Source organism: Macrotis lagotis, chromosome 4, assembly GCF_037893015.1.
Source record: "Macrotis lagotis isolate mMagLag1 chromosome 4, bilby.v1.9.chrom.fasta, whole genome shotgun sequence".
Taxonomy (NCBI): domain Eukaryota; kingdom Metazoa; phylum Chordata; class Mammalia; order Peramelemorphia; family Peramelidae; genus Macrotis; species Macrotis lagotis.
In genome coordinates this window covers 126,814,783-126,838,752 of record NC_133661.1, presented here as the reverse complement: position 1 = coordinate 126,838,752, position 23,970 = coordinate 126,814,783, and the positions used below count along the sequence as shown (strand labels likewise).

General features: G+C 37.4%; 1 protein-coding gene across 5 annotated transcripts in view; it reads right to left on the bottom strand.

The window, feature by feature from the left end:
- NTRK3 (neurotrophic receptor tyrosine kinase 3) overlaps window positions 1-23,970 on the bottom strand; it is a 472,049-nt gene that overhangs the window by 366,273 nt on the left and 81,806 nt on the right. For all 5 annotated transcript variants that reach the window (XM_074234130.1, XM_074234132.1, XM_074234131.1 and 2 more), the window contains exons 2-3: window positions 23,126-23,200; window positions 21,897-21,968 (exon numbers count right to left, since the gene is read on the bottom strand). In XM_074234130.1, coding sequence (XP_074090231.1) covers window positions 21,897-21,968; window positions 23,126-23,200 — 147 coding nt within the window. The remainder of the gene's footprint in view (window positions 1-21,896; window positions 21,969-23,125; window positions 23,201-23,970) is intronic.

Below are 23,970 nucleotides of genomic sequence, written 5' to 3'. Positions count from 1 at the left end.
TGACATCTTAATTACATTGTTATTCTCCTCTTCTCTTAAGCCTCCAATCTGCTATGAAGTTCTATCCCTTCTTTTCTAAAATAATCAAGACTAAACTTCTTTCAAAGAAAAATTTAAGACACATTCTTCAAGAAGATTTTCCTATTGCCAGACTATAAGAATCTTTCCATTATCTGAATTCTTGTAGCACTAAAGTAATTGTATTGTTAACACACAATTTTGTTCCTAATTGCATATTACCTCTCACATTCTATTTTCTTTTAGTTGTGTTTTATATATATGTGTGTGTGTGTGTGTGTGTGTGTGTGTGTGTGTGTGCGTATCCTCCTTGTCTCTCTACAACATATATATATATATCCTTAAATTTAAAATTTCTTCATGATAAAGATTATCAACTTAGAATGTAGAATTTGAAAGATGAAAGGTATAAAGTAGTGTAATCTTAGGGGTGGCTAGGTAGCACAGTGGATAGAACACTGACCCTGGAGTCAGGAGGACCCAGTTCAAATCTGGCCTCAGACACTTAATAATTACCTAGCTGTATGATCTTGGGCAAGTCACTTAACCCCACTTGTTGGGGGCGGGGGGAAGAGGCTTGGCGGTCGCTTAGAAGGGGAAACATAATCACCTTATAAGGGAATGTTACAGAACTCGGCCCCTCATTGAGTAAGAGTTCATGGGAGGGAGGACAGAGGGGATAAAAGGGTCTGCTGAGAGGTTGGGGGGAAGCGGGAATGTGATCACAGAAGAATAAAGACTCATGACCCACCTCAGGCGCTCTGTCTGGTTCTTCCCCCATCAAAGAGTGGGGGCCGGAGGTACCCCGAAGACTCACCACGCGTTGGACTGGTGAGTAAGAGGACGGACTAGCATTAAGAAGCCGGCGTTGTAAATAAAAACCCGGCACCCACTGCCTTGAAAAAACTAAAAGAAAAAAAGTAGTGTGATCTTCTTTTTACAAATCAGGAAAATGAATCCTAGAAAAATCAATTGTTTTGCTTAAGGTCAAAGGTAATGTAGGTAGTTGATGCAGTTCCGACTATATTAGGCTGTTTTTGCTAGTTCTACATTCCCTGTGTTAGTCACAAAAGAAAGTATTTACTCTTACTTCTTGTCAGTTCTTGATGATATCAGAGCAAAAACAACAACAATATTTTTTCAGCATTTTCAGACTACATTCCAATAACATAACAGTTGAGCATTCCAAGAACTGTATGTGGTCAGTTTTTGTTATTTCCTCCATGTTAACAAGAAGGAATTTGCAGCATGGACAGAAACAGAGCTTCTATTTCATTTTGACTCTGAAGGAAGGAAGAAGGAAGGAAGAGAGAGAGGGAGGGAAGAAGGAAAGAAGGAAGAAAATAAGCATTTATTAAGCCCCTAATGTTTTCCAGGCTTTGTGCTAAGTACTTTACAAATATTACCTCATTTAATCCTAGATAAAGATATCCTTTCTCAAACTATAAGAAGACAAAGGGGACAGGAGCCAAGGGCTTTTCACAAAAAGCTTACACAACTGCTCTGAACCCAACAGGACATCAAATGTTATTTCCCTTAGAAAACAATCCACTGTGATACTCAGAACAGCCTGTCCTAAGACGATTATGTCTTCTCATGACCCGTATCACTCAGCAACAACAAAACAGAAATAAATGATGTAACCAGGAGTCCAGTGTAGAGGGATTGAGTCTCTCCATATAGTCATTAGGAACCTAGCCTACATCCAGAAAGAAAAAGTCCTGAGCAAGCCCCAGGGTCACTCAGGCATTTAATAAAGGCCTTTGATAATAACTGTTAAGTCCAATGTGAGTATTGCCATATACTGGCTCACTGGTTTGTGGGTAACTTACGCAGAGAAGGCTTCACTTGATCACAAGAAACTGTCACCCACCAAAAGCTGACAAAAAACAGCTCAGGAAGAGAGAGCTTTGGTTGGCCCACCACTTAATGTAAAACACAAGAATTGGATCAAGATAAAGGTGATGGGAGATGGGAGAAAGAAAATTAGAGACAAGGAAAAGTGAATTAGGGAAAGAGAAAGGACAAGAGAGAAAGCTGCCATGGAATGGATCTGGGAATTGAAATTATTAATATTCTAAATAGATCTCTGACTACTTAAGCTTTATTTAAAAGCATGCCTGACTATATAATTACTAAGGCTTAATTTGTTTTCTTTACTGCTCAATAAATAAAGAGCTCACAGTTGTTGTTGGGTATTTTTTTTTACAAGCACAATATATCTCCTTGGTGGTAGATATATCCTTCCTTGCCACAGATTGGCAACCAACATGGGAAGAACCAATTAAAGGACTGAGGAGTCCATGAGTGCTAGCCATTTCCTGAGTTTGTAGATGGAAAGATATTGGGAGACATACACTGGCAACTAACCTAGAGATTTTTAGGTGAGAGTTGGAGTAACAGCATTTACAGTGAAAGAAATTATGGTGTTGTTTTATTCCTGTTAGATATGCATAGGAAAAAATTAAGGAATAAAGCTTAATGGTACAAAATATTTTATGCCATGTTTAAGGAATACAATTTTACTTAGAATTTGATATTTTACTTTAAGTAAATCATTTAACCTCTCTGGGCCTCCAATTCTTGTTTTGTAAAGTAAGAACATCATCTATAAGTCTTTCAAAGGACTCATAGTTTATGGTGACTTGAGGCATAGTGCAAAGGACACTGGACTTGGAATCAGAGTTTCACCATTGCCATTTAATGACTGTGTGACCTTAATCAACTCCTTTCCCCTCTCTATTCTATATTTCCTTACCTGTAAAATGAAGATGACACATCTCCCTCTAGTTATGTCACTTGATTATTAAAATGAGATGATAGATATGAAAGTCATTTGTAAACTATAAAATATTAGAGGAGTGAGCTGCTATCATTACCAATAACCTTTTGAATTTCTCAATTTCACTACAAAAATCTAGAAGATCTGAATTCAAGTCTGGACTGTCACTAGACATAACTCGGAACAAATTAATTGAGATATTTATATCTCAGTTTCCTTATTCATACTGAGGAATTCATATTCCTTAAAATATAGAGGCTGTACTTTCTGATTTCAAAAGTCTTTGCCTGTTCTAAATCCATTAATCATTATTGTATAATTCTAAAATATGTAAATTATTACTGTTCTCACACTCCCTGAAGATTTTGCATGTTGAATTTGGTGGGATCCATAACAAGGGGCTATGAGATGGCTGGCAGCATCCCATAAAGCTCTTGACCCTGACATAGAACAAGGGGAAACTGTCTTTCTGTAACCCCCTGGCCTTGATAAATGAACCTCTTTTAGAGAGATTTCTTTTCAACACTGTCTCCTGCTAAATAGAGATTGTACCACCTGACTGTCAATGGTTCCTCGGGGCTTTTCAGCCTTGGTGTCACATAACACGAGCAGCCCACGAGATAGGAGAAATAATGTGGAACCAAGGTCTGCCACCCTGCCTGTGTTAAGTGGAAGCCACAGGACAGGATGGTGAGGCAATCAGCAAACTAACTGTTGACCCAGGAAAGTGGCAAGCCTGAATCAGCTAAACTTGCTGGAAGCAGAGAAGAAATAATCTGATTTTCATGCTGTTAAGGACCAGTGTGTTGTATACTAGATCAGAAGACAGGTCTAGAATCAGAAGATTCTGGTCCTGGATTTACCATAACTAGCTGCATAAAATGACTTGCTTTACCCAGCTCAGGTTCAATTTCCATATTTGTAAAATAAAGGATTGGATTTAGTAATCTTTCATTGGATATTTATGTGATCTTGTACAAGTCATTTAACTTGCCTGGGTCTTAGCTTCCTCAGCTGTGAAATGTTGAACTCTATGTCTTTTAAAGCCCACAATTCCAAATCTATAATTCTATGATTTCCAAGAAGCATTCCAGCTCTGACATTCTTTGATTATGTTGACATTGTCAATTAGACTAGACAAATCTCTGGAAGAAACAACAATGGAAGGGACAAGGAGGAAGAGGGCTAAAATTGGAGGGAACATTGGCTCATTTTTATCCTCAGAACATCCTGATGAGATTAGTGTTGCTATCACCCCCAATTCCAAAGGAGAAAAGTGAAGCAGATAGAAGTTAGTGACTTGTCTGGGGTTCAATTAGCAAGCATCTATTCAGAACCTACAAGGTGATAGACAATGTCACTAAACTGGAGATGCAAAGACAAAAAGAACTAGACCCTGCCCTCAAGATGCTTATATTCTATGGGGCAAATTTCCCTATGATATAAAGACATTTAAATAAGCATGGAGCTTTATGAAAGATATATTCTCCCTGTCTGACTACTGAATGGAACCCAATTATCATTACTCAGTCTTGGAGAACATCAACCAGGTGGTGCAGCAGATAGAACACTAAATCTGTAATCAAAAAGTTCTGAGTTCAAATGTGGCCTTAGACAATAGTTATGTGATTGTGAACAAGTCACTTAACCCTGTTTATCCCGTTTTTGTCACCTGTTCAATCAATTGGAGAAGGAAATGCAAACCACTCCAGTATCTTTGCCAAGAAAATATCAAATGAGGTCATGAAGAGTTCAATACAACTGAAATGACCTAACGACAAATTCTTGGAGAAAGCAACTAAAATACAGAAAAATAAAATTAGCAACACTAATCTCATCAGGATATTCTGAGGATAAAGCTTTGACTTAAGAATCAAGCAAGACTCAGCTATGCTCTTGGGACTCACTCAATGGATGACAGTCAAAAGATACAACAATTTAGATCCTCAAAGTCCTTAAAAAATAATCCCAGGATTGCTTTATGATAATATCCTAAGGACGTGCATTATATATATATATATATATAATATTTAAATATTATGTTTTAGTTGAGGCTCAGCACAATCATGTGAGTTCTACAGGGTGACAATATTTTCCCTTTATGACTAAAGAAGGAACAGTTATAGATTTGTGACCCCCCTTCAAGGTCACATGACTTCCATGGTTTTCTACTAGGTCCCATACTGCTAAGAGAAGAGACTTCAAGCTAATTGAAGCTACTTGTGCCTGCTTAGGGACTACAGGACCTAGGACACATTCTAGAGTCAGTGTCATCTTGCTAGGAAATGTTATATTTCAAGAATACACAGAGCAAAAGTAGGAATAGTTCTAAGGCAAAGAAGTTTTTAATAAGTTTTTATTGGTTGACCGACTGACCCTGGAACATACTCCCTATGTTCAAGTCTGTCCCTGAAATCCCAGGCCCATGGAAAGGTTCAGGAACCCACTATTGCAGGCTTGAGGGATGAGGAAGAGAAGTTTAGGGGCAAGGTAGGGGTCAAAGACAAAGAAGTCTGTCATTTAATATTATTCAAGAGGCAAGGAAAAGTCACCCACTGCCATCCCTACTTGGAGAAACTTGATGCATTCATTCTGCAAAGTTTAGCTCAAATACCAATAGCAATAAAAAAATACCAGTTAGGTACTGTAGTGGATAGAATATTAGTCCAGGAGTCAAGAAGATCCGAATTAAAAATTTTCTCACAGAGTTATTAGTTGTACAACTACAAACAAGTCACTTAACCTCTATCTGCTTCACTTTCCTCCTTTGGAATATGGGAGTGATAGCAACACCAATCTCATCAGAATGTTTTGAAGAATGAGCTTTTGTTCCTTCCATTTTAGACCCTTTTTTTCCTTGTTCCTTCCATTGTTGTCTCTCCCAGGGGTTTTCTAGCCTGGATGACAATGTTACCATCCTTTCCAGTATTGATTGTGCTTTCCCTAGACCACATAACCCAACTATTAGCTTCAGAGAGGGTATTAGAAAGACTCCTTGTTCCCCATTTTACTTCTAAGCTCTCTGCCATCATCATTCAGCAACCTTTCCTCCTTTGACATTCACTCTCTCTCTATTTTTTTATTTTTCTTTTATTTTTCAATTAGCAAACATAGTTTTCTCCCTCCCACTCTACCTTTAAAAGACAAAGAAAAAAAGAAAACAAAATCTTTGTAAAAAATATGCATGGCTAAACAAAACAATTCAATCCACATCTCTTGAGCTTCCAAAAAGTTCTCCCTCTTTTCTGAATGAGTACTGCCTACAGTCTCCTTATTTACCCTTACTCTTGTCTTATACAGGGTTCTTAAACATTGTTCTTTCCTCAAATACTCTAATGTTCCAGTTGCTTGATTTATTAAACTCCAATGAATAGCTCCTCCATTATACCTTCACTAAACACAAGAATAGTCATCATACCCTTAATTTTTCCATGACTCACAAATTTCTGATTAGCAACAAAAGTTATGAAATTCCCTTATCATAATCTCTTTTAATTCAATCCCTACACTTTGTTCCTACTAAATTTGTTTTTTTCACTGAGATCTCCAAAATCTCTAGGTCTCATTATTTTCCCACAGTATCTTGCATATCATTGGTAGAATAAATTCTTGTTCCTTGCTTCTCTTCCCTGTCTCCTGTACTCTAACTATATTCTCTTCCCTTTCAAATCTCAACTTCTTTGCTAAGTAATTCAACTCCAAACTATCATATACTTTAGAATCCTTTGTTCCTTTGTACACTCACTGCTCATATCTTAGTAAAACCCAACCATAGATTTTCCCCATCTTCTATATCTACCAAGCCTACTCATGAATGAAACCAGGGGACCAATCAAGCCAAATGAGTCCACTGTATATTTGCTACCTAATTTCCACTGGGCTCTTACTGTAGCAAGGCAATCATTTTATTTCTTAATTGATTTTTCTCTCCTTTGCAACTGATTCAAGCCTTCCTCACCCCACCATTCCACCATTACCTTAAGCTGTTGGACCTTTCCTTACACTTCACTGAAAAAAAAAATAATAATTTTTTTCTTACCCCTTACTCCTCATTTTACAACCCCTTCATATCATCCCCTCATTGTTGCTCTTTTACTTCATTCTCTGATGAAGAACTAGCCCTTCTCACCAAGGTCAACTCTTCTACACATGCTTTTGTCCCACCTCCTTCCATTTTCTTTGGCAGACTGCCCCCAATATTATCCATCTCCCTCTAATTTTTACTTTCTCTCAATTGATTACTTCCCTCTATCCTACTACCAGTCAAATTCCTTAAGGGAAAACAAAACTGTCTGTACATATGGCTTCTATTTCATTTCCTTTTGCTTCCTCTATTATCCCAAGATGAAAACTCTATGCTCTCTCTAATGGCATCCTGTATGTCACTTCTCTTGCAACATACTCTTGCCCACCATGTACTTCCCTACTATCCTTTGAGTGACCCTCAACTTAAATTCTTTGAAGATTTTGGTATTCCATGACTCACAGACATATAACATCACTAGAAGAATATGGTATTGTTTTAATTGACCTTTATTTCAAGGAGAAACCTAAGATCTACTATACCACATAGCTAGATTTTAATAGGAGTATAGCTAGTGAAATGTCATGGAGACAGAGACAAAAGCATAAGGGTGTCATCAGATCAGCAGAGTAAGGACAATGGAGCACCTGAATCAGGCTCTTGGAAATGCCAAAGATAAACTCAGCCTCCTTCCCAATTTTGCCTTGGGGTAAACTTGGCAAAGACCTCCAAGTCTATCTAACAACTTGAAGGCCAAGAATGCTGAAAACAGGAAGCAGGTCTTCCTGGGAAGAAAATTCAAATTTGTGGGTGTAGAAAAGGCCAAGGTTTACTAAGAAACTCCACCAAATTAAAGAATTGCAGATGTAAACTTCTTTCCCTAGAAGACCAGAACGAGAGAAAAACAGCTGTCTGAGAAAAGGAATGATGGGGAGGATGCCTGACTGGACTGGCTTCAGAGGGCTAAAGCTAGAGTCAGAAACATAGATTCCACAGATTCTAAACCCTACATACAGTTAGGTTTCCCGTATTGTTTCCATTTTCTTCATCTGTAAAATGAGAATAGTAATACTCAGTCTTTGTCCAGCTAAGAAAGGCATTTTAATATTATAAAACACTGTGGTACCCCAGAAATAAGTCATAGCTCTGTAATCAGAGAACCTGATATTCTTTGATGCTACCTATGTGACAAGAAACAAATGATTTAACCTTCCTCGGCCTCAGTTTCCTGATCTATAAAGTGAGAAGATTGAACAAGATGGCATCTTCAGTTGTTTTGAGTTCTAGAGCTAGGAAACTAGGCTCCTTTTCTGTGTAGTTTATACAGCATTTTACCACCTAGTAACACAAATATTTTTTAATAGGTGCTTATTGATTTTGATTGACTCTGGCATATATTCTCTAAGCTCTAGTCCATCTTTAAAGCACCAAGTCCATGAAATGATTCAGGAACACTGCTACAGGCCTGAGGGGAAGGGAGAAAAGGGTTGAGACAGGGTTCAGTTTAAGGAAGAAGTTGCTTTCATGATATAAATTGATGGGCAACAAAAGTTTACCTCCTGACATCTCTACTTGGAGAAATTTGATGCATTCATTCTACAAGGTCCAATTCAAATATTATCTCCTTCATGACTATTTCCTTGACCCTTTTGTGTGGTTTCTGAGACACTGTACCTTCCTGATTCTCTTTTTATCCCTCTTTTAAATTTTATTTTTCTTACTAAAAATGGGAATTCACTAATGCTCTGTCCTCTTTCCCTCTTCTCTTTCTACTCTCTCAGGGCTTTAATTATCACCCCTATGAAAAAAAAAAGATGACCAAATCTACATCTCTAGGTTTCAAGCACTTTTTACTCTTTCTTTTCATCCACCCATCCTATATCCAATCAGCTGTCAAAATCTGTTCATTTTCTCTCCATAATAACTCCCTTCTCTGTCCATTCATTCCAAGTTGAACACTGATACTGATCTGGTTCAGGTCCTTGTTGTAGCTCACATACACTGAGATGGTAACTTCCTAAATGATCTCCCTGCCTCTAGCCTCACTCCTCTCCAAGCCATCCCTCATGCCACTTTCATAGTCAACTTCCCTTAATGCACAAGTATGACCTCATCATTCCCTTTACTCCCTTCATTGGGTCCCTATGGCCTCTTGAATAACAGATAAACTGATTAATCTTCCATTCCAGACCCTCTACAGTCTATCTCCAATCTAACCACATTCTACTTTGCTTCATGCAATCTATACTTTAGCTGAAACAGACTAGGTATTGTTCCCCAACCCCAGCTATGAGATCTCTTTCTGCTCTATCCTCACACCTAGAATGGATTCCCAGTGACAGGTCACTTGTTGCAATCTTTCCCTTTTCTTAAAGCCCAAATCACTTGCCACTTCTTCCGTGAAATTCCCAATCCCATAGCTAAAAGTTCTTTAATCTCTCAGTACTATATCCTTCAGCTCCCTCCCAACCTAATTTCATTGGATCTATTTCCTCATTCACAAAATGAGTATAATATTATTTCCCACATATAACTCATGTAAAGATATAGCTGTGTGTACTATAAAAAATGTTATATAAATAACAGTAATTAGTATTATTGCTACATTTACATCCCAATGTCTTGGCACTCAATGAATGTATATTTTTTATGAATAGATTTACCTGCCTTAAAATACAGATTCAAAGAACAGATTATTACTTTTTCTTCCTCTTAGCAGAGAAAGGGGAGGTCTATGGATGTGGAATGTGTAATACTGTTTTATCTGTTGCTTTTATTTAGTAGGTTTTTCTTATTACAAGAGATTACTTGAACTGAATCATGATTTTGGATAGAGGTAGTGGACATCAGGAAATGATTGTGGTTAAAAAACCAAAAACATCCATCATCTATGCATCTATCTATCTATCTATCTATCTATCTATCCATATATATATATGTTATGTATTCATATATGTTTCTATCTAGATAAATATACATATATATGCATACTCACTATACATATATATACATACTCCCCTATACATATATATGTATATATATATATATATATATATATATACACATATAAGCAAAAGTAGAGGTGTCTATATATATTTGTGTATATGAGGCAGCCAGATGGCACAGTAGAAAGAATACCAAACCTGGAATCAGGAACATATGAGTTAAACTCTATCTCAGACACTTATTTGCTGTGTGAACCCAGTTGAGTCACTTAACCCTGCTTGTCTCTGTGTAAAATGAACTGAGAAGGAAAAGGCAAACCACTCCAGTATCTTTTCCAAAAAACACCCAAATGGGGTCACTTGCTCACAACTGAAATGACTGAACAAAAACAAAACATAGCACATGTAGATACACATATACACACACATAATATATACATATATACATATGAATTAGGAGATACATATATCCAAACATAATTATATGTGTTAGCATATCACATCAATGTATATTTACATGTATATATGTGAGTATGTTTTATATACATATATTAATATATATGTAACCAGATGGATGAGTAAATTACATATGTTTGTATATGTAAATAATGAATATTTATTTATATATATTATATATATATATATCAGTCTATGTAAGCACACTGTATATATGCAACATACTCAGCCAATGGGGCTGCTGCAGAATCAAAAGTCCACATTTTGTAGTTACACTAGTAGTGCCTTCTTAAGACCTGTTCATTGCCTCCTATGGTTTTTTGGTTTGTTATATATTCATGTCGCCTCAAAAAACATATCATAAAGGCCAATATATTAAGTATAGAACATATTGGCAGAAATTAAATTCTCAAATAAAAAAGGAAGGAGCATGGGGCTTTAGCTAAGAATCCTCTGCAGAGGAGAGACCTGGGGAGATCATGAATAAGCTTGGAATATTAAGGAGGAAAAGGTGGGGAGAGGATCATACAAGGAGACCCCTGAAAAGGAGGGGCAGGAATGTTGAAGCAAAACTTAATCTGCTTCAATATTTTGCCTTACCCTGTCAGTAGTGTTGCTTTCCACAGCCCTCCTTCCATTCATATGCTTAGATTACTTATTTTTTTATTTTTTATTCCATAACATAGTATAATAAAAAGAGATGATTGTACATGAAATTGCAAATGTACAATTTGCTATTCTTTTTACATATAAAATAAGGCTTTCATGTAAATATCTTTTTCCCCTTTTTTTCTTCCCTACTCTTCACCCCGCCCCTTAGAAATGGGCAGAATTAAATTAGTTCTTGAGACTCTCCCCTAAAGAATGGCAGTTCCAGGTTCCCCTCCCCATCCCTTCCTCTCAGGAGTCTAGGTACCTCAGGGAGTTACAATTCAGTACAGACCATCAGCATCCCTCTGGAAAAGCTTCAAAACTTTTGGGGAGAACAAAATCAGCCCTCTTAACTAGGGAATCCCCCAATCAAGCAAAAACTAGGTTTGACTCTTCTGGTTTCCTCCATCTAAAATCTCAGGATTTTAGAGAGAAAGTCATTATTTAGAGCTCACAGTAAGATTGTAATGTGATCTGTTCTTTGTGACAAGGTAACCAGATCCAATACAAATGTTTAGAAAGTCTTCTAAAAGTATCTGAAATCTAAATGACCATAATAAACAATTGACCTCTCTAAGAAACATGAAGATTGCACAAGAGAAAGTAAAGACAACCTGAGAAAAGAAAGGAAGGTGCAACCAAAGAGTTAACACATTAGTCAAAAGGACTTTTAAAACTGCATCAAGGAGAAAATGAGAGACTTAGCAAAGACTGCAAGTCAGTTACAAAATGTAGAGGGACAAAAATTAATGATGATTCCAAAATAGCTGAAAGACTGAACTCATTTTCTAAATCTGTCCTTAACAAGAAAAATTAAGAAAAGAAATGTGGTCAAATGGGAAGGAATGAAGCCTTTATAAAAAGAAGGGGGGAAAGCTATTGACAAAAATCAAGGCAAAGAATGTTTGGAAAGTATGAACATGTCTTAAAATCAGTGAGGCCAGAATTCATGCAACTCAGGGCATTGCGTGAGGCAAGAGGCCAAAGTATTTACTGAACTGTAAACTGAGTTTTGAACAAACTAGAGATGCAAGATGATAGGAAAACCTTTAGAAATGTGGTACAGAGCCATCAAAAATGCAAGAATGAGGCCAGAAACTCTTGGGGATTGCCAGACCACCAACTAGTATAGATAAGACCTAGCTTTGAAATCTTTTAAAGGACCAAAGCCCTCCAAGCTCAGGGAAAAAGTCTGTATGAGGCAAACTGAGTGGATTCCTCTATCTCCCTCTCACCCCAAGAGAATGATCAAAAACCAGACCAGTTCAGGCAATATTATTTTATTGATTACCTACCATGGCTTAATTTAAAATAATTCTTTTGGGGGAGTAGATAGTGCTAAACTTGGAATTAGGAAAACCTGGGTTCAAATGCTGCCTTGTGCTTTGAATTAACAAGTCCTCAGGAACAGTAAATAGAGCAAGTGAGCTTAGAATCAGGAAAATCTGAGTTCAAATCCAGCCTCAGCCGCTTACTAAGTTCCTTCCTTTTGGAGGATTCAAGGATAATCTCAGTCCCAGTTGTCAAATTTATTTACAAAGCTGTATGCTCAGAGCTTAAACTAGGGATCAATAGCAGAATATATAGGAAGTTCTAGAACACAAAGTGTGACAGGCACAAGGTTGAGAAGATTCTCTGAGCTTGAAGTCATATGGCACTAGGTTGATATCACCATGTGGTTTTTACTCCAGGTTGTCTAATTATGAACACCAGACTAATTCTATTTACACTTTGCTTATATTGACAAAGCCTTTTACAATGTATTTATGTTTCTCAGTGCTTAGTAAATAAAATCAAACCCATCCCCAATCTCTAAAAGCAAGAATTAATGTTTCTTTTTCCTCCACGTTGCTGCCTGCATCACTTCCACCTTCAATCCTCAAAGTATGTACCGTTAACTCTGAGGAACAATTTCAGTGAGACTCCAGAGAGAATGGGTTCAAGGTGATGCTCTGGACTTGCCATTTGTAGAATTTGGGCTTTAGGCCAAGTTCTGCTCCTAAATAACTATGTTTATGTTATTCTATCTCTCTGGACCTCAGTTTCTTTCTCGGTAAAATAAAAGAGATTAGTGATCAAGATCAAACCAAATAAAGAAATTCTATTTTCTGTGGGATGACCTTAAACTCTAAAGAGCCTCCTAAATTCTATAATACTTTGACTTTTAGAGAACAATGACAGAGTGAGAAACAATTTAGCACTATTATATTGGATGCTTGGATCTTCTGAGTGCCTGGGGAAAGGAAGGGCATATGTTTGGAAAGAAGAGATGAGGAAAATGAGAGGACAATGTGGGTGTTGATGCTTGATTACTTTAAGATATAGAAAGACATCTGGATAGGGTTCCAAGGAAATGTGTAGGGGGACATATCTGGACCATGCCCACAGCCTACAGATTTCTTTCCTGGCAAACTCTTTTAAAAAAGAAATCATTTGTTTACTTTTAGTTTGTAATAAATAAATACTGTGATGATATTGACCCAATTCCTTTCCAGAAAATGTCTACTATGGCAGGCAACCAGCATTCCCCTTTAGGTCTTTGGGTAGGGAATTCTTGAAAGTCTAGGATAGTTAGCACAGTCAAAATAATCAACCACAATAAAGGTTAAGAAAGAGATCTGAGCCAATAAAAAATTCATCATTATCAACATCATCATCATCATATTTCCAAGATTCATGATTTTTTGACCATACTATACTTTTTTTTGGTCATCACTATATGATGAAGGTGGCACTTTTCATAGATCTTAGGACACAATCTTCATGTCTATATATCCAGGTATATTTGCTGTGGACAAAAAATTCAACACCATGAAGCCAAGTAGGTGATGAACCTTTTCACACTTAGCTAGGCTGAAACTAAGATGACAGATACATTCTGCATTTCCAGGTCCATAATCTAATTCCTTCTGACAGATCTTAACATGAATTTTAATAATTCATAGTTATCTCCTCATGATGTTGAGGTATCAGTGTAGAATTTTAGACTAATAATGAGCATTTTGCATTTATTATCTCATTTGAACCTCGTAATTATTTGAAATAAGCTGAATGAAAATCCATTTTACAAATGAAGAAATTGAGGTTCAAGGTGGTAACTTGACTTGTCAAAGTCAAACTCAGTCAACTAATAAATGGAAGAGCTAAGACTAAAATGCAGATCTTCTGACCCTAGGTTCAGTGATCTTTCCCATTATAATTCTTCTCACCTGATTCACACTTCCAACCAAGTAAGTATTAAGGTAACCTGAATAAAGAACATTAGAGAACTGGAAAAAACACATACAAGTATGGTGAAAGGAATGAATCACAAATTAACTTAATGATAATTGAATATAGGTCAAATGCAATTGCAATGAATTCTAAGAAGCTTTCTGAATTCTTTACTGACACTGAAATTTCATATCCGGTATGCTGAAACAACTGAGCCATCACACAGTGGTTATAGAATTATACCTGGCTGATAGACAAATATCCAGAAATCTTTCCTAACAGAACTATCAAAAGATGGCACCAACTTCCAAGGAAAATGGCAGAATGGTAAATTCATAAATGCATGTGGATAAGACCTTAAAGAGAACAATTTTGAAAAATTTTGTCCATGGGACCCAAAGATCCTCCTGGAGGTTCTTTTTGACTTCTTTCTGTGTGGCATTACTCCCTAGGACCTGAGAGCGCTTTATAAAGATATCACTTCAGTGGCAAATATTAATATTCCATCTTGAAGGTGGAAAGCCTAAGGCACTCAAAAATAAGAGACCCTAGTGAAGAGATTTTTTGTTATTGTTCTGTTGTACTTAACCCTTTGTGTTCCCATTTGGGGGCCTCTTAGCAAAAATACTGGCACATTCTGTCATTTATTTCTCTAGTTCATTTTACAGTTAAGGAAATTGAGGCAAACAAAGTAAAGTGACTTGCCCAGGGTCACAGAGCTAGTGTCTAAGGTCAAATTTGAACTCAGGAAGATGAGACTTCCTGACAGCAGACCTGGCTCTCTATTTACTGCACCACCTAATTTTCCCCTGTTGAAGAGAAGCAGCAACCTATTGGAGCAAGCACTGAACAAGAGCAAAGATATCTGGATTCTAGTTTGGTGACCATGAATAAATCATTTCACTTCTCTGGATCTGTTTTCTCTTCTATACAATAAAGGGGGAAGATGATTTCAAAGTTCTCTTCAGTTTCATAGAAGTAACACTTAACAGTCATGACAGAATAACACTTTTGTGAACATCATTGAGGTTAACTATTCTGCTTTGCTATTTCTTTAGCTTCATGAACTGATTTTTAAAGGGGTAGTTGGGTGGATAGAGTGCCAGACCTGGAACCAGGAAGCTTTATCTTCCTGAATTCAAATATGGCCTCAGCCATTTACTAGCTGTGTGACTCTGATCAAGTCACTTACCCCTCTTTGCCTCAGTTTCCTCAACTGTAAAATGAGCTGAAGAAATGGCAAACTACTCCTGTATCTTGCCAAGCAAATCCTAAATGAGGTCACAAAGAGTCAGATATGCCTGAAAGTCAATTGAACTAACACTGGAATCATGGGCAGATATATATATAATCTTAAGCAACAGGCAGTTTGGAAGCTGGGGACATCTTGAGCCAATCACAAGCTTTAAGCAACTGAGCATTTCTAAACTGATGATTGATTTCACTCCCCATTTCTTATTCTATGCAGGGGAAGGAAGGAAAGGCCTCAAAGCCATTACCCTTAAGAAAGAAGAAAAAAAGGCAAAGCTAAGGCTCTTGCAATTAATGTTGGAGTAAGTGATCATCTTGTGATTGCTCAGCTGGGGACTGAAGACTTGTAAATGCATTTAGAGGACAGAAATAGAAGATGTTGTGAGAGTGAGAGCAGAGTCCTGTCCTCTTTGCCAGAAGAAAATGTCTTCGAGCACCAGGAAAGCCACTCTATCAAGGCTTAGAATATGTTTTGTTCTGTTGGTTTTGTTATTATTTTTAAATGAAGCTAGTTAATAAATAAAAAGCCAATAATGGAAGATTATAGATACATGGACTTCTTGTCATTTTATACTTTTCTGACCATCCTGAGTCCTTCTTAGAGCTCTTCCAAAGGCCCCCACCCTCCCTGACTGACTTGCCAGAGGTTGTCAAATTCATTCATCACAGAACTAAAATTCCTGATCCTCTGATCCTTAAACCAATAAACTAGGATGACTTTCTATTAAGATATGTTTCATCAATGTTCCACTAAAATCTAGACTATATTGTTTTACCCCTTTATTGAAATGGCAACTCCCTTTGAATTCACAGTCTTTGATTCAATAGGCATTTAATAAGACACTGCGCTAATAATGGGGATGTCATCCATCTTTCATTCTCAGAGGACCAACCACATCAAGAGAATTATGTTTTGACTCATGAGTGAATTGGATTTAAGTGAGGCAAAGTTGCCAGCTTCACTCTCTCCTCCAGAGTGGCAAGATAAGAATCTGATAATTCTGTGGATAACATTGACCTTTCCAAATTAAGTTCTTTAAAAGGCCTCAAAGGAAGATAAAAATAAGTCCTTGCCTTCAAGGAGTTTACAATCTAATGGCAGAATCAACATACACACAACAATGGATAAATAAGATATATCCTAGATAACACAGAAGTAACCTCAGTGAGGAAGGCATGAACATTAAAGAGGGAATGGAAAAGGCTTCTGGCAGATTTAACTTAAATTAAAGCAGGAAATCTAGGAGGAAAGATAAAAAAGGAAAAATTTCCTTGATGGGGGACAAATAATGAAAATTCACAAAATCAGGAGATGAATGCCTTGCTAAAGTTATTTTAAAAAGTATATGAATGTAATGGAAATGACAAGAAAGTAGATTTCAGAAAAACCTGGAAAGATAAGAACTGATGCTAAGTGAAGTGAGAAGAACCAGGAGAACATTATACATAGTAGCAGCAATATTGTGTGATCATCAACTATGATTAGATTTAGCTCTTCTCAGTAATACAGTAATCAAAGACAATTCTAAAAGTCTTGTGATGGAGAATACTATCCAAATCCAGAGAAAGAACTATGGAATCTCAATCTATATCATTCAGTCTATATGATTTTTTTTGGCGGGGGGGGCTGGTGATAACTTTTTCCTTTTGTTCTTTTTCTTCTTTCACAATATGATTAATGTGGAATTTCTATAGAATTTAGTACCTATCCTTCTACCATGTATAACCTAAATCAAATTGCTACTCTCTTGGGGAGGGAGAATGGGTGGAAGGGAGGGAGAAAAAAATTTGAAGTTCAAAATCTTATTTTAAAAATGAATATTGAATACTATCTTTAAAAGTAATTGAAAATAAAATACTATTTGCCAAAAAAAAAATACTAAGAGAATGGATATCACTTGATAGTAGAGTATGTGGAGGGAAATAAAATCTAAAAAGACAGGAAAGCTAGAGTGTAGTCAGGTTATGAAGGACTTTAAATGCCAGATAGCAGGTTTTCTATTTAATCCTAATGGCAACAGGGAATGATTAGAGCTTACTGTATAGACAGATGACATGATTAGACTTGCACTTTGGGAAGATCAATTTGATCACAGAGTGAAGCAGAGAGAGGAATGACAAAAGACAGGAGATCAACCAGAAGACAATGGCAATAGTATAAGAGTGAGGTTACCACTACCAGCACCATGGTAGTAGTAACATCAAAGGAGAGACATGTCTGATGTACTAAGAGGTTAACCTATTTACTTATGCTCACACAACTAGCATGTCTTTAAAGGTAGGACTTGATCCATGTCTCCCTGCATCCAAGGTTAGATTTTTATGTCCCAGGCCATGCTCCCTTTCATGCTATCCTTATAGAAAGATGATACCACTGGCCTAACTTCAGTAGACCAGTAACACTAAGATTTGTTTTATGTCTCATGTGTTTCTAATAATGGTGATGGATTTGAACTTTTCCTATAATAACTCACTTAAAATAGTTTCCAAAGGTTCACCTTTCAAAAGTTGTGATTTCCTCCACAAAGCTATTAAACACATACCTAGAAGATAGATAATGCAGATGGGCAAAATCATGCTTAGTACTTTGATGTCTGCCAACAGAGTCATATCATAGACCCTTCTACAGCTCTATAAGCTCTTACCCTGATAGCCCATACCACCTGTCAAAGAAGGTCTATCTTTAAGTTTGAATTAGGATGTCACCTCTTCCATGAAACCTTTCTTGATCCACTCCTCTCCCAATTTTTAGTGCATTATTACCTCTCAGATTTCCCTGTAACCTAAAGCTCCCTCCTATCTTCTTCTTCACCACCCTCCCATGAAACATATGCTCATCTTTCCATCCATTCTCTATGAATCTTGCCTGTACTTACTTATTGACATGTCACATTAATATGTGATACTCACGAGGGCAGGAATTATTTTTACCTTTCTTTGTAACACTGTGTTTAGCACAAGGCTTAGCACACAGTAAGTGATTCATTGATGCTCCTTGAAAGTAGAGACTATATTGTTTCTATATTTGTATCCTCAGCACTTAGCAAATGAGGGGTGGGTATTTAATAAGTACATGTTGGATTCAACTGAACTGTTAAATCTATTCAAACTTCTTCTATAGTTTCTAGCCATAGAACAGAAAAGTACTAATTGATCCACATGAATACAGAACTTACAACTTTAGAATCAATAGCAGCAAGCACTAATTAGCCATAGACATTTCTTACTAAGATGAGCCTTGGGATTTCTATAGAATTTAGTACCTATCCTTCCAACATTCATCAACCTGGATCATCCCTAAAGAGAAGCTTCACATTCCTCTTCTTAATGTATCTCCCACTGATCAAGAGCTAGTTCTAAATGAAATGGCTTTAGGCATACCTATTTCCCACCTTGGTGAGCAGCCCTACCACCATTCTCATGATCATAGGAACATAATCTGTTTCTTGAGGTTTTCTAGATTCCCAGAATTGATTCATAAATGAAAGAAATAACATCAAAAGACATTGAGCACTACACCCTAGATCTCCTAAGAGGATAAAAGTTCCATCCATAAGGACAGCTTCCTCTTCCTAGTGCATATCTATATAAGAGGAGGGGAAATTCCTCTATAAATTCCTGACCTTGCTAGGATGTGACAGAAGAAAATCAGATAAAAGAAAACAATCAGATCATCTGAAATGAGAGAGACTCACAGGTCCAAGCAAATCTTTCCTCCTCCTGAACCTCATGTGCATCAGCCAGGCATCAGCATGCAAAGAGAATCAGGGAGAAGTACCCTGCTAACTGATTTTATGCAAGTGACTAACCTAAGATTTGGAAGGCATAGGTTAAATTGAACAAACCTACTACCAATCTCCAACAAATAAAGAGCCTAGAGTCTTAAGAGCAAGGGATATCATCTTTTTTCTCCACAATCTGTTTCCTCTCCTGTCAGTCAAAATATTTCTAACTACAAGAACCCCCAATCTAGGAAGATGTGCCCTACAATCTCACCTGAGTATCTGCGTTTCCCATTTGTAAAATTTAAAATTCTATGGCCAATAAATAGTCTAAAAGTTATATATGGCTAAGAACTGCCAGCTTCCCTAATCCCAAGTCTCTGAGATAAGGAATCTATCCCTCTTCTTCTCAAAAAATTAAGCCATATCTTATCTCAACAGGAGTCTCAGAACCCCCCTTAAATAAAAGTTCTTCATCTCTTGGATTTTGGGGCTTTGCCTGTCCTATGGTAGAATTCCTTATTCCAATCAGGAATACTTTCAGTGGATACTCCAGATGGTAAGGAGGACAGAACAACTTTCTCCCCCTACTCCTCCTCCTGAGCTCAACAGGAATGAAGGGAGGGGCCAGGTGGACTTGTCACTAATTCTTTTATCCCTGGCTCTCAGCCCCAACCCTCCCTTCATTCCCCCCAACCTCCACCTCCAGGAAATGTCACACTCCCCACTGAGTTTCATTTCTGGCTAGCAGAAGTCTGGGCTTAAGTCCAAGGAATGGCAAAGAGCTCACCAGCCCCACAGAGCCCAAGCACTGCCAACTGTTGGTGAGACTTTTCCACAAATCAACCATGGAAATACAAGACAAGAGTAGGGAACAGGCCATAAGAAGCCTCTACATAGTTACATGTATATATGTCTGTAGGTATATGTAATTTAATCATTACCCAAAATCTCTTCATTTGCCCTTCAAAAATGTTCCTGTTTCCTTCCCAATTTGCCTCCACCAAATCCAGGATCTGTGAGTCAATCATCAATTAACAAGCATTTATTAAGTGTTTACTGTCTGCCAGACATTGTACTAAAACACTGGGCAAAAACAGTCCCTGTTTTCAAGAAGATCTGAATTCAAATCCTGTCTCAGGCACTTCCTATCTATGTAACAATAGACAATTCAGTAGCCTTTCTCAGTTTCAGTTCCCTCAACCATAAAATGATAATAAAAGTACCTACCTTGTAAGGTTCTGTGAGAATGAAATCAAATCAAATAATATATGTAAAGTACTTTGCAAGCTTTGTTAGCTGTTATGATGATGCTCTGTTCCAAAAAGAGGCATGTCCTAGAATCCAAAGCCTCAGTCATCTTTCTGCCTTTCTTTCTCTCTTTATAAGAGGAGAATGCAAAGACTTCTTCCTCCCCTTCAGGATCCAATTCAGTGTTATGAGCCAAGGTCCTAGGGCCCCAGTTCTTTACCACTTAACCAAGCCCAAGGGATGGGGACCAAGGCCACAGTTCAATATTTCCCAGTCTTCTGTGAGCTGCCCTGGCCCACCTCTCTCCGTAGTTAATTACTTGGAAATTAGGCAGCCCAGCTGGCTACCTTGTGCTTGGAACTAGCTAAAGCAAGAACCTTCAAAGGAACTCTGTCTTTAGGGGGTCTAGAGAGGCAAAGGCTAAATACCCCAGTATAGTTAAGGGGAGCAGGTTTCCACAAGGGATTACAAGTCTAATGAGTGCTGAGGCATGCTCAAAAACCTCCCTGCAGTGGAGGTAAAGAAAACTAATGAGGAGATTAAATATGTTTTCCTCAAAATATAAGATTCATTTATCTAACCTCCTCCTCCTCCCTTTCATATTTTTATTCAACTTTTATCAATCATATAAACACCCTTTTAAAAACCAAGTAGTTTCCTATTGCCAATCATATTAAAAGACAATACGGGATAGAGGTTAGAAAAATGACACGGGAGCCAGGGAGACCTGAGTTCAAGTTTCACCTGTGACACATACAAACAATGTGCTGCCCTTGTCATCACACCTCTGCAATTTTTCTAATCTTTCAGAACTCTAATTAACCCTCTCTGACTAGAAATTAAAGAGAAAGGGACCAGCTGCTAGTAGAGTTAGCTCACCAATATGCCAGTGAAGCCACAGATCCCTACCAAGAGCCAGAATGCTATAATGTGAAGGGTACTGAATTTAGAATGAGAAGACAATCCTCACACCATTGCTACCCTGGACTCAGACCTTGAAATTCAGAAGACACCAAAGAGCTCAGTTTTCTGAGAGAGATGGGCTAAATGTTCCCATAGATTCCCTCCTGTTTTATATCTTTGATCTTAAATCCAAATTATCAAGGCTTCCTATAATCTGACCCCACCCTAACTATCCCTTGTTTTCCCCTATTTTCCAGCAATCAAGATCTATTAAAAAATACTGATATCTTCCCTATCTCCCTGGACCCCTAAGGCTCCTTTCTACTTCCATATTATACTAAAATATTGGAGGACTTATTGATTAGTCCTTACCAAGCTAGACTAGAGGACAGATGATGCCAAAGTCCTTTGCCCAAAAAATGTTCTATCTATTGACTCAAACATATTATTTTAAATTATACATCATACACAGTTTATAGAGGACCACACTTTGTCAAAATGTACAAAGATTCTTTGCTCCTTTCTTTCCCAGGGTTCAGCCCCTAGAAGATCTCAATCTGGGAAAAAAAAAAAAAACAACATGTTTTTTCCCTAAATATGCTCAGCTTCAAGGAAGCTTTCATGCTATTGTTACCTTTTAATTCTACAATACCTGTTACATAGATCAAGATTGTACTCACATGTAGCGTAAGTGAGGATTCTTGGCAAATGCTCTAGGCTGGATGTTCCGAAGTCCTGAGTTCTTGATAGTCCTGGGAAAAATTAAAAGTCGATCAAGAGGAATCAAAGAGAAACAAAAAACTCTAAAACACAATTGACATTGGATTAATGGGAAGGGTGGGATTATAAACTCCTTTTGTGCATGAACTGAGTCGAATTCATCATTTTTTTATTCCTCACAGTGTCTGTGATAGTAACTAACTTATAGTAGGCATTCAATAAATATTTGATGAATAAATTAATTAAACTAGAATAATAAGTCTATAAGAATTTATTAAGAAAAATAAGAATAAGAAGGAGCTGTGCTTCCTACCCCAAAAGAATTGATAGAAATTAAAATTAGCTGAAAAGGTAGAAAGTATGGACTCTAAAAAGGAAGTGAAACACAGGTTAAATGATTAAATGTTATTAAATGGTCAGTTTTGCTAAGTTCTTGTTCAGTAGCGTCCCTTTCTCTAAATATCTCATTCTCAAGCCTCTTCTTGGGCACCACTCCCACTCAACAGTAGTAATTGTCTCTCAAAAGTCCCTAAGGGTCCTCCCTACCTCCAATCTTTCCCTACATGCCCAACACCTTTGGGAAGAGAGAACTATAAGATATAGGACAACTGGTAGGCAACAGATAGGCAAGTAGACATCAGGCAACTAGTTCCCATAGTGGACAAAATACTGAACTTAGAGACAAGAAGATCTGAGTTCAATCCTACCAAATGTGATACCATGGGTAAACCACTTAATGGCTTTCTGCCTTAGTCTTCGAAACCATAAAAAGTGAGTAACAATTATAATACCCACTTTTCAGAGTTGTTGGAAGAATAAAATGAGATATTTGTACAGTACTTTGTAAATCATAAAGTGCTAATTATTATATTATTATTTTTATCCTGGTATAATGGATAAAGTATTGGCCACGGAGTCAGGAAATCTAGGACCTGATTCTGACTGTGATTTATTAGTTTTGTGACTTGAGCAAATCTCATATATTATCTTAGCCTTAAGTTTCTCCTCTTTAATATTAGAGGATTTGACCTGTTGATCTTCAAAATCCCTTCAAGCTCTAAGATTCTATAACTAGAAGGTATATATTTAAGAGAACAAGAGTTCTCACATCACTTAGCATTTTTCAGCCTACCCTCTAAATCCAATAAGGACCCAAGGAAGATCTCTGGACAAACCCCTTCATACTCACAGCTTTTGAAGTCCAGTGTAGAGTTCCATGTCCACTGCATTGAGTGTATGCAAGCTCCTCCAGTTCTCTATGTGTCTGAGGGGAAGAATGAAAGGTAAGAACTTAGGTCAGCTCAGAAAAGTATTTAGTTTCATAGAGTAAGCCACCTTCTTCCCACACCCAGCCTTGAGTCCCTACCCAGCCTTTCCCGACTCAATTTTCTCCCACGTAAGAGTCTTTTTATGGTTGTTGTAGTAGTTCCTGTCCATGTTGGGCTGTGCCTAGGATATAGCAATAAATGATATCACCAAATGCCTTTGATAATAATTATTATAATAGATAAAACCAAGATTACAGGTGACACAGACAAAGTAAGAAAGTCTTGCCATTGATTTGATAACACATAGCCTCTGAGTCCAGAAACTGACAATTCCTACTTTTGGTCCCCTCAACCATCTCAGTTTCAAAACTCAAAAAGACTAATGGAGTTTTGGTGAGGTGCCCACCAGAAGTAGTAAAAACCAAAGGGAGGTCTATTATTCAACTTGAGAACCATCCAACACTAAAAAAAAATCATCAGTCTCCACATTATGTGAAAGACTGAAGCAAAGAACCCAAGGCAAGAAAGATCCCTTTTCCCTATCAGGGGTAATTCCTGATTTTGCCAGACCTCTAAAAGATCTGGGCTCTCTCATATAAAGTTCTCTACCAGAGAGTAGCAGGCATTTTCCATTATCTTCTTAGGATAGACATCATTTTCTAGACTTACTAATCTTTTGTGTTCCCTCTCTCATCTGCCATCAACTGACAAACCTAATAAATGCCAGAAGAACATGGTGCACTGCCTGGGAAAATGACATCATTTA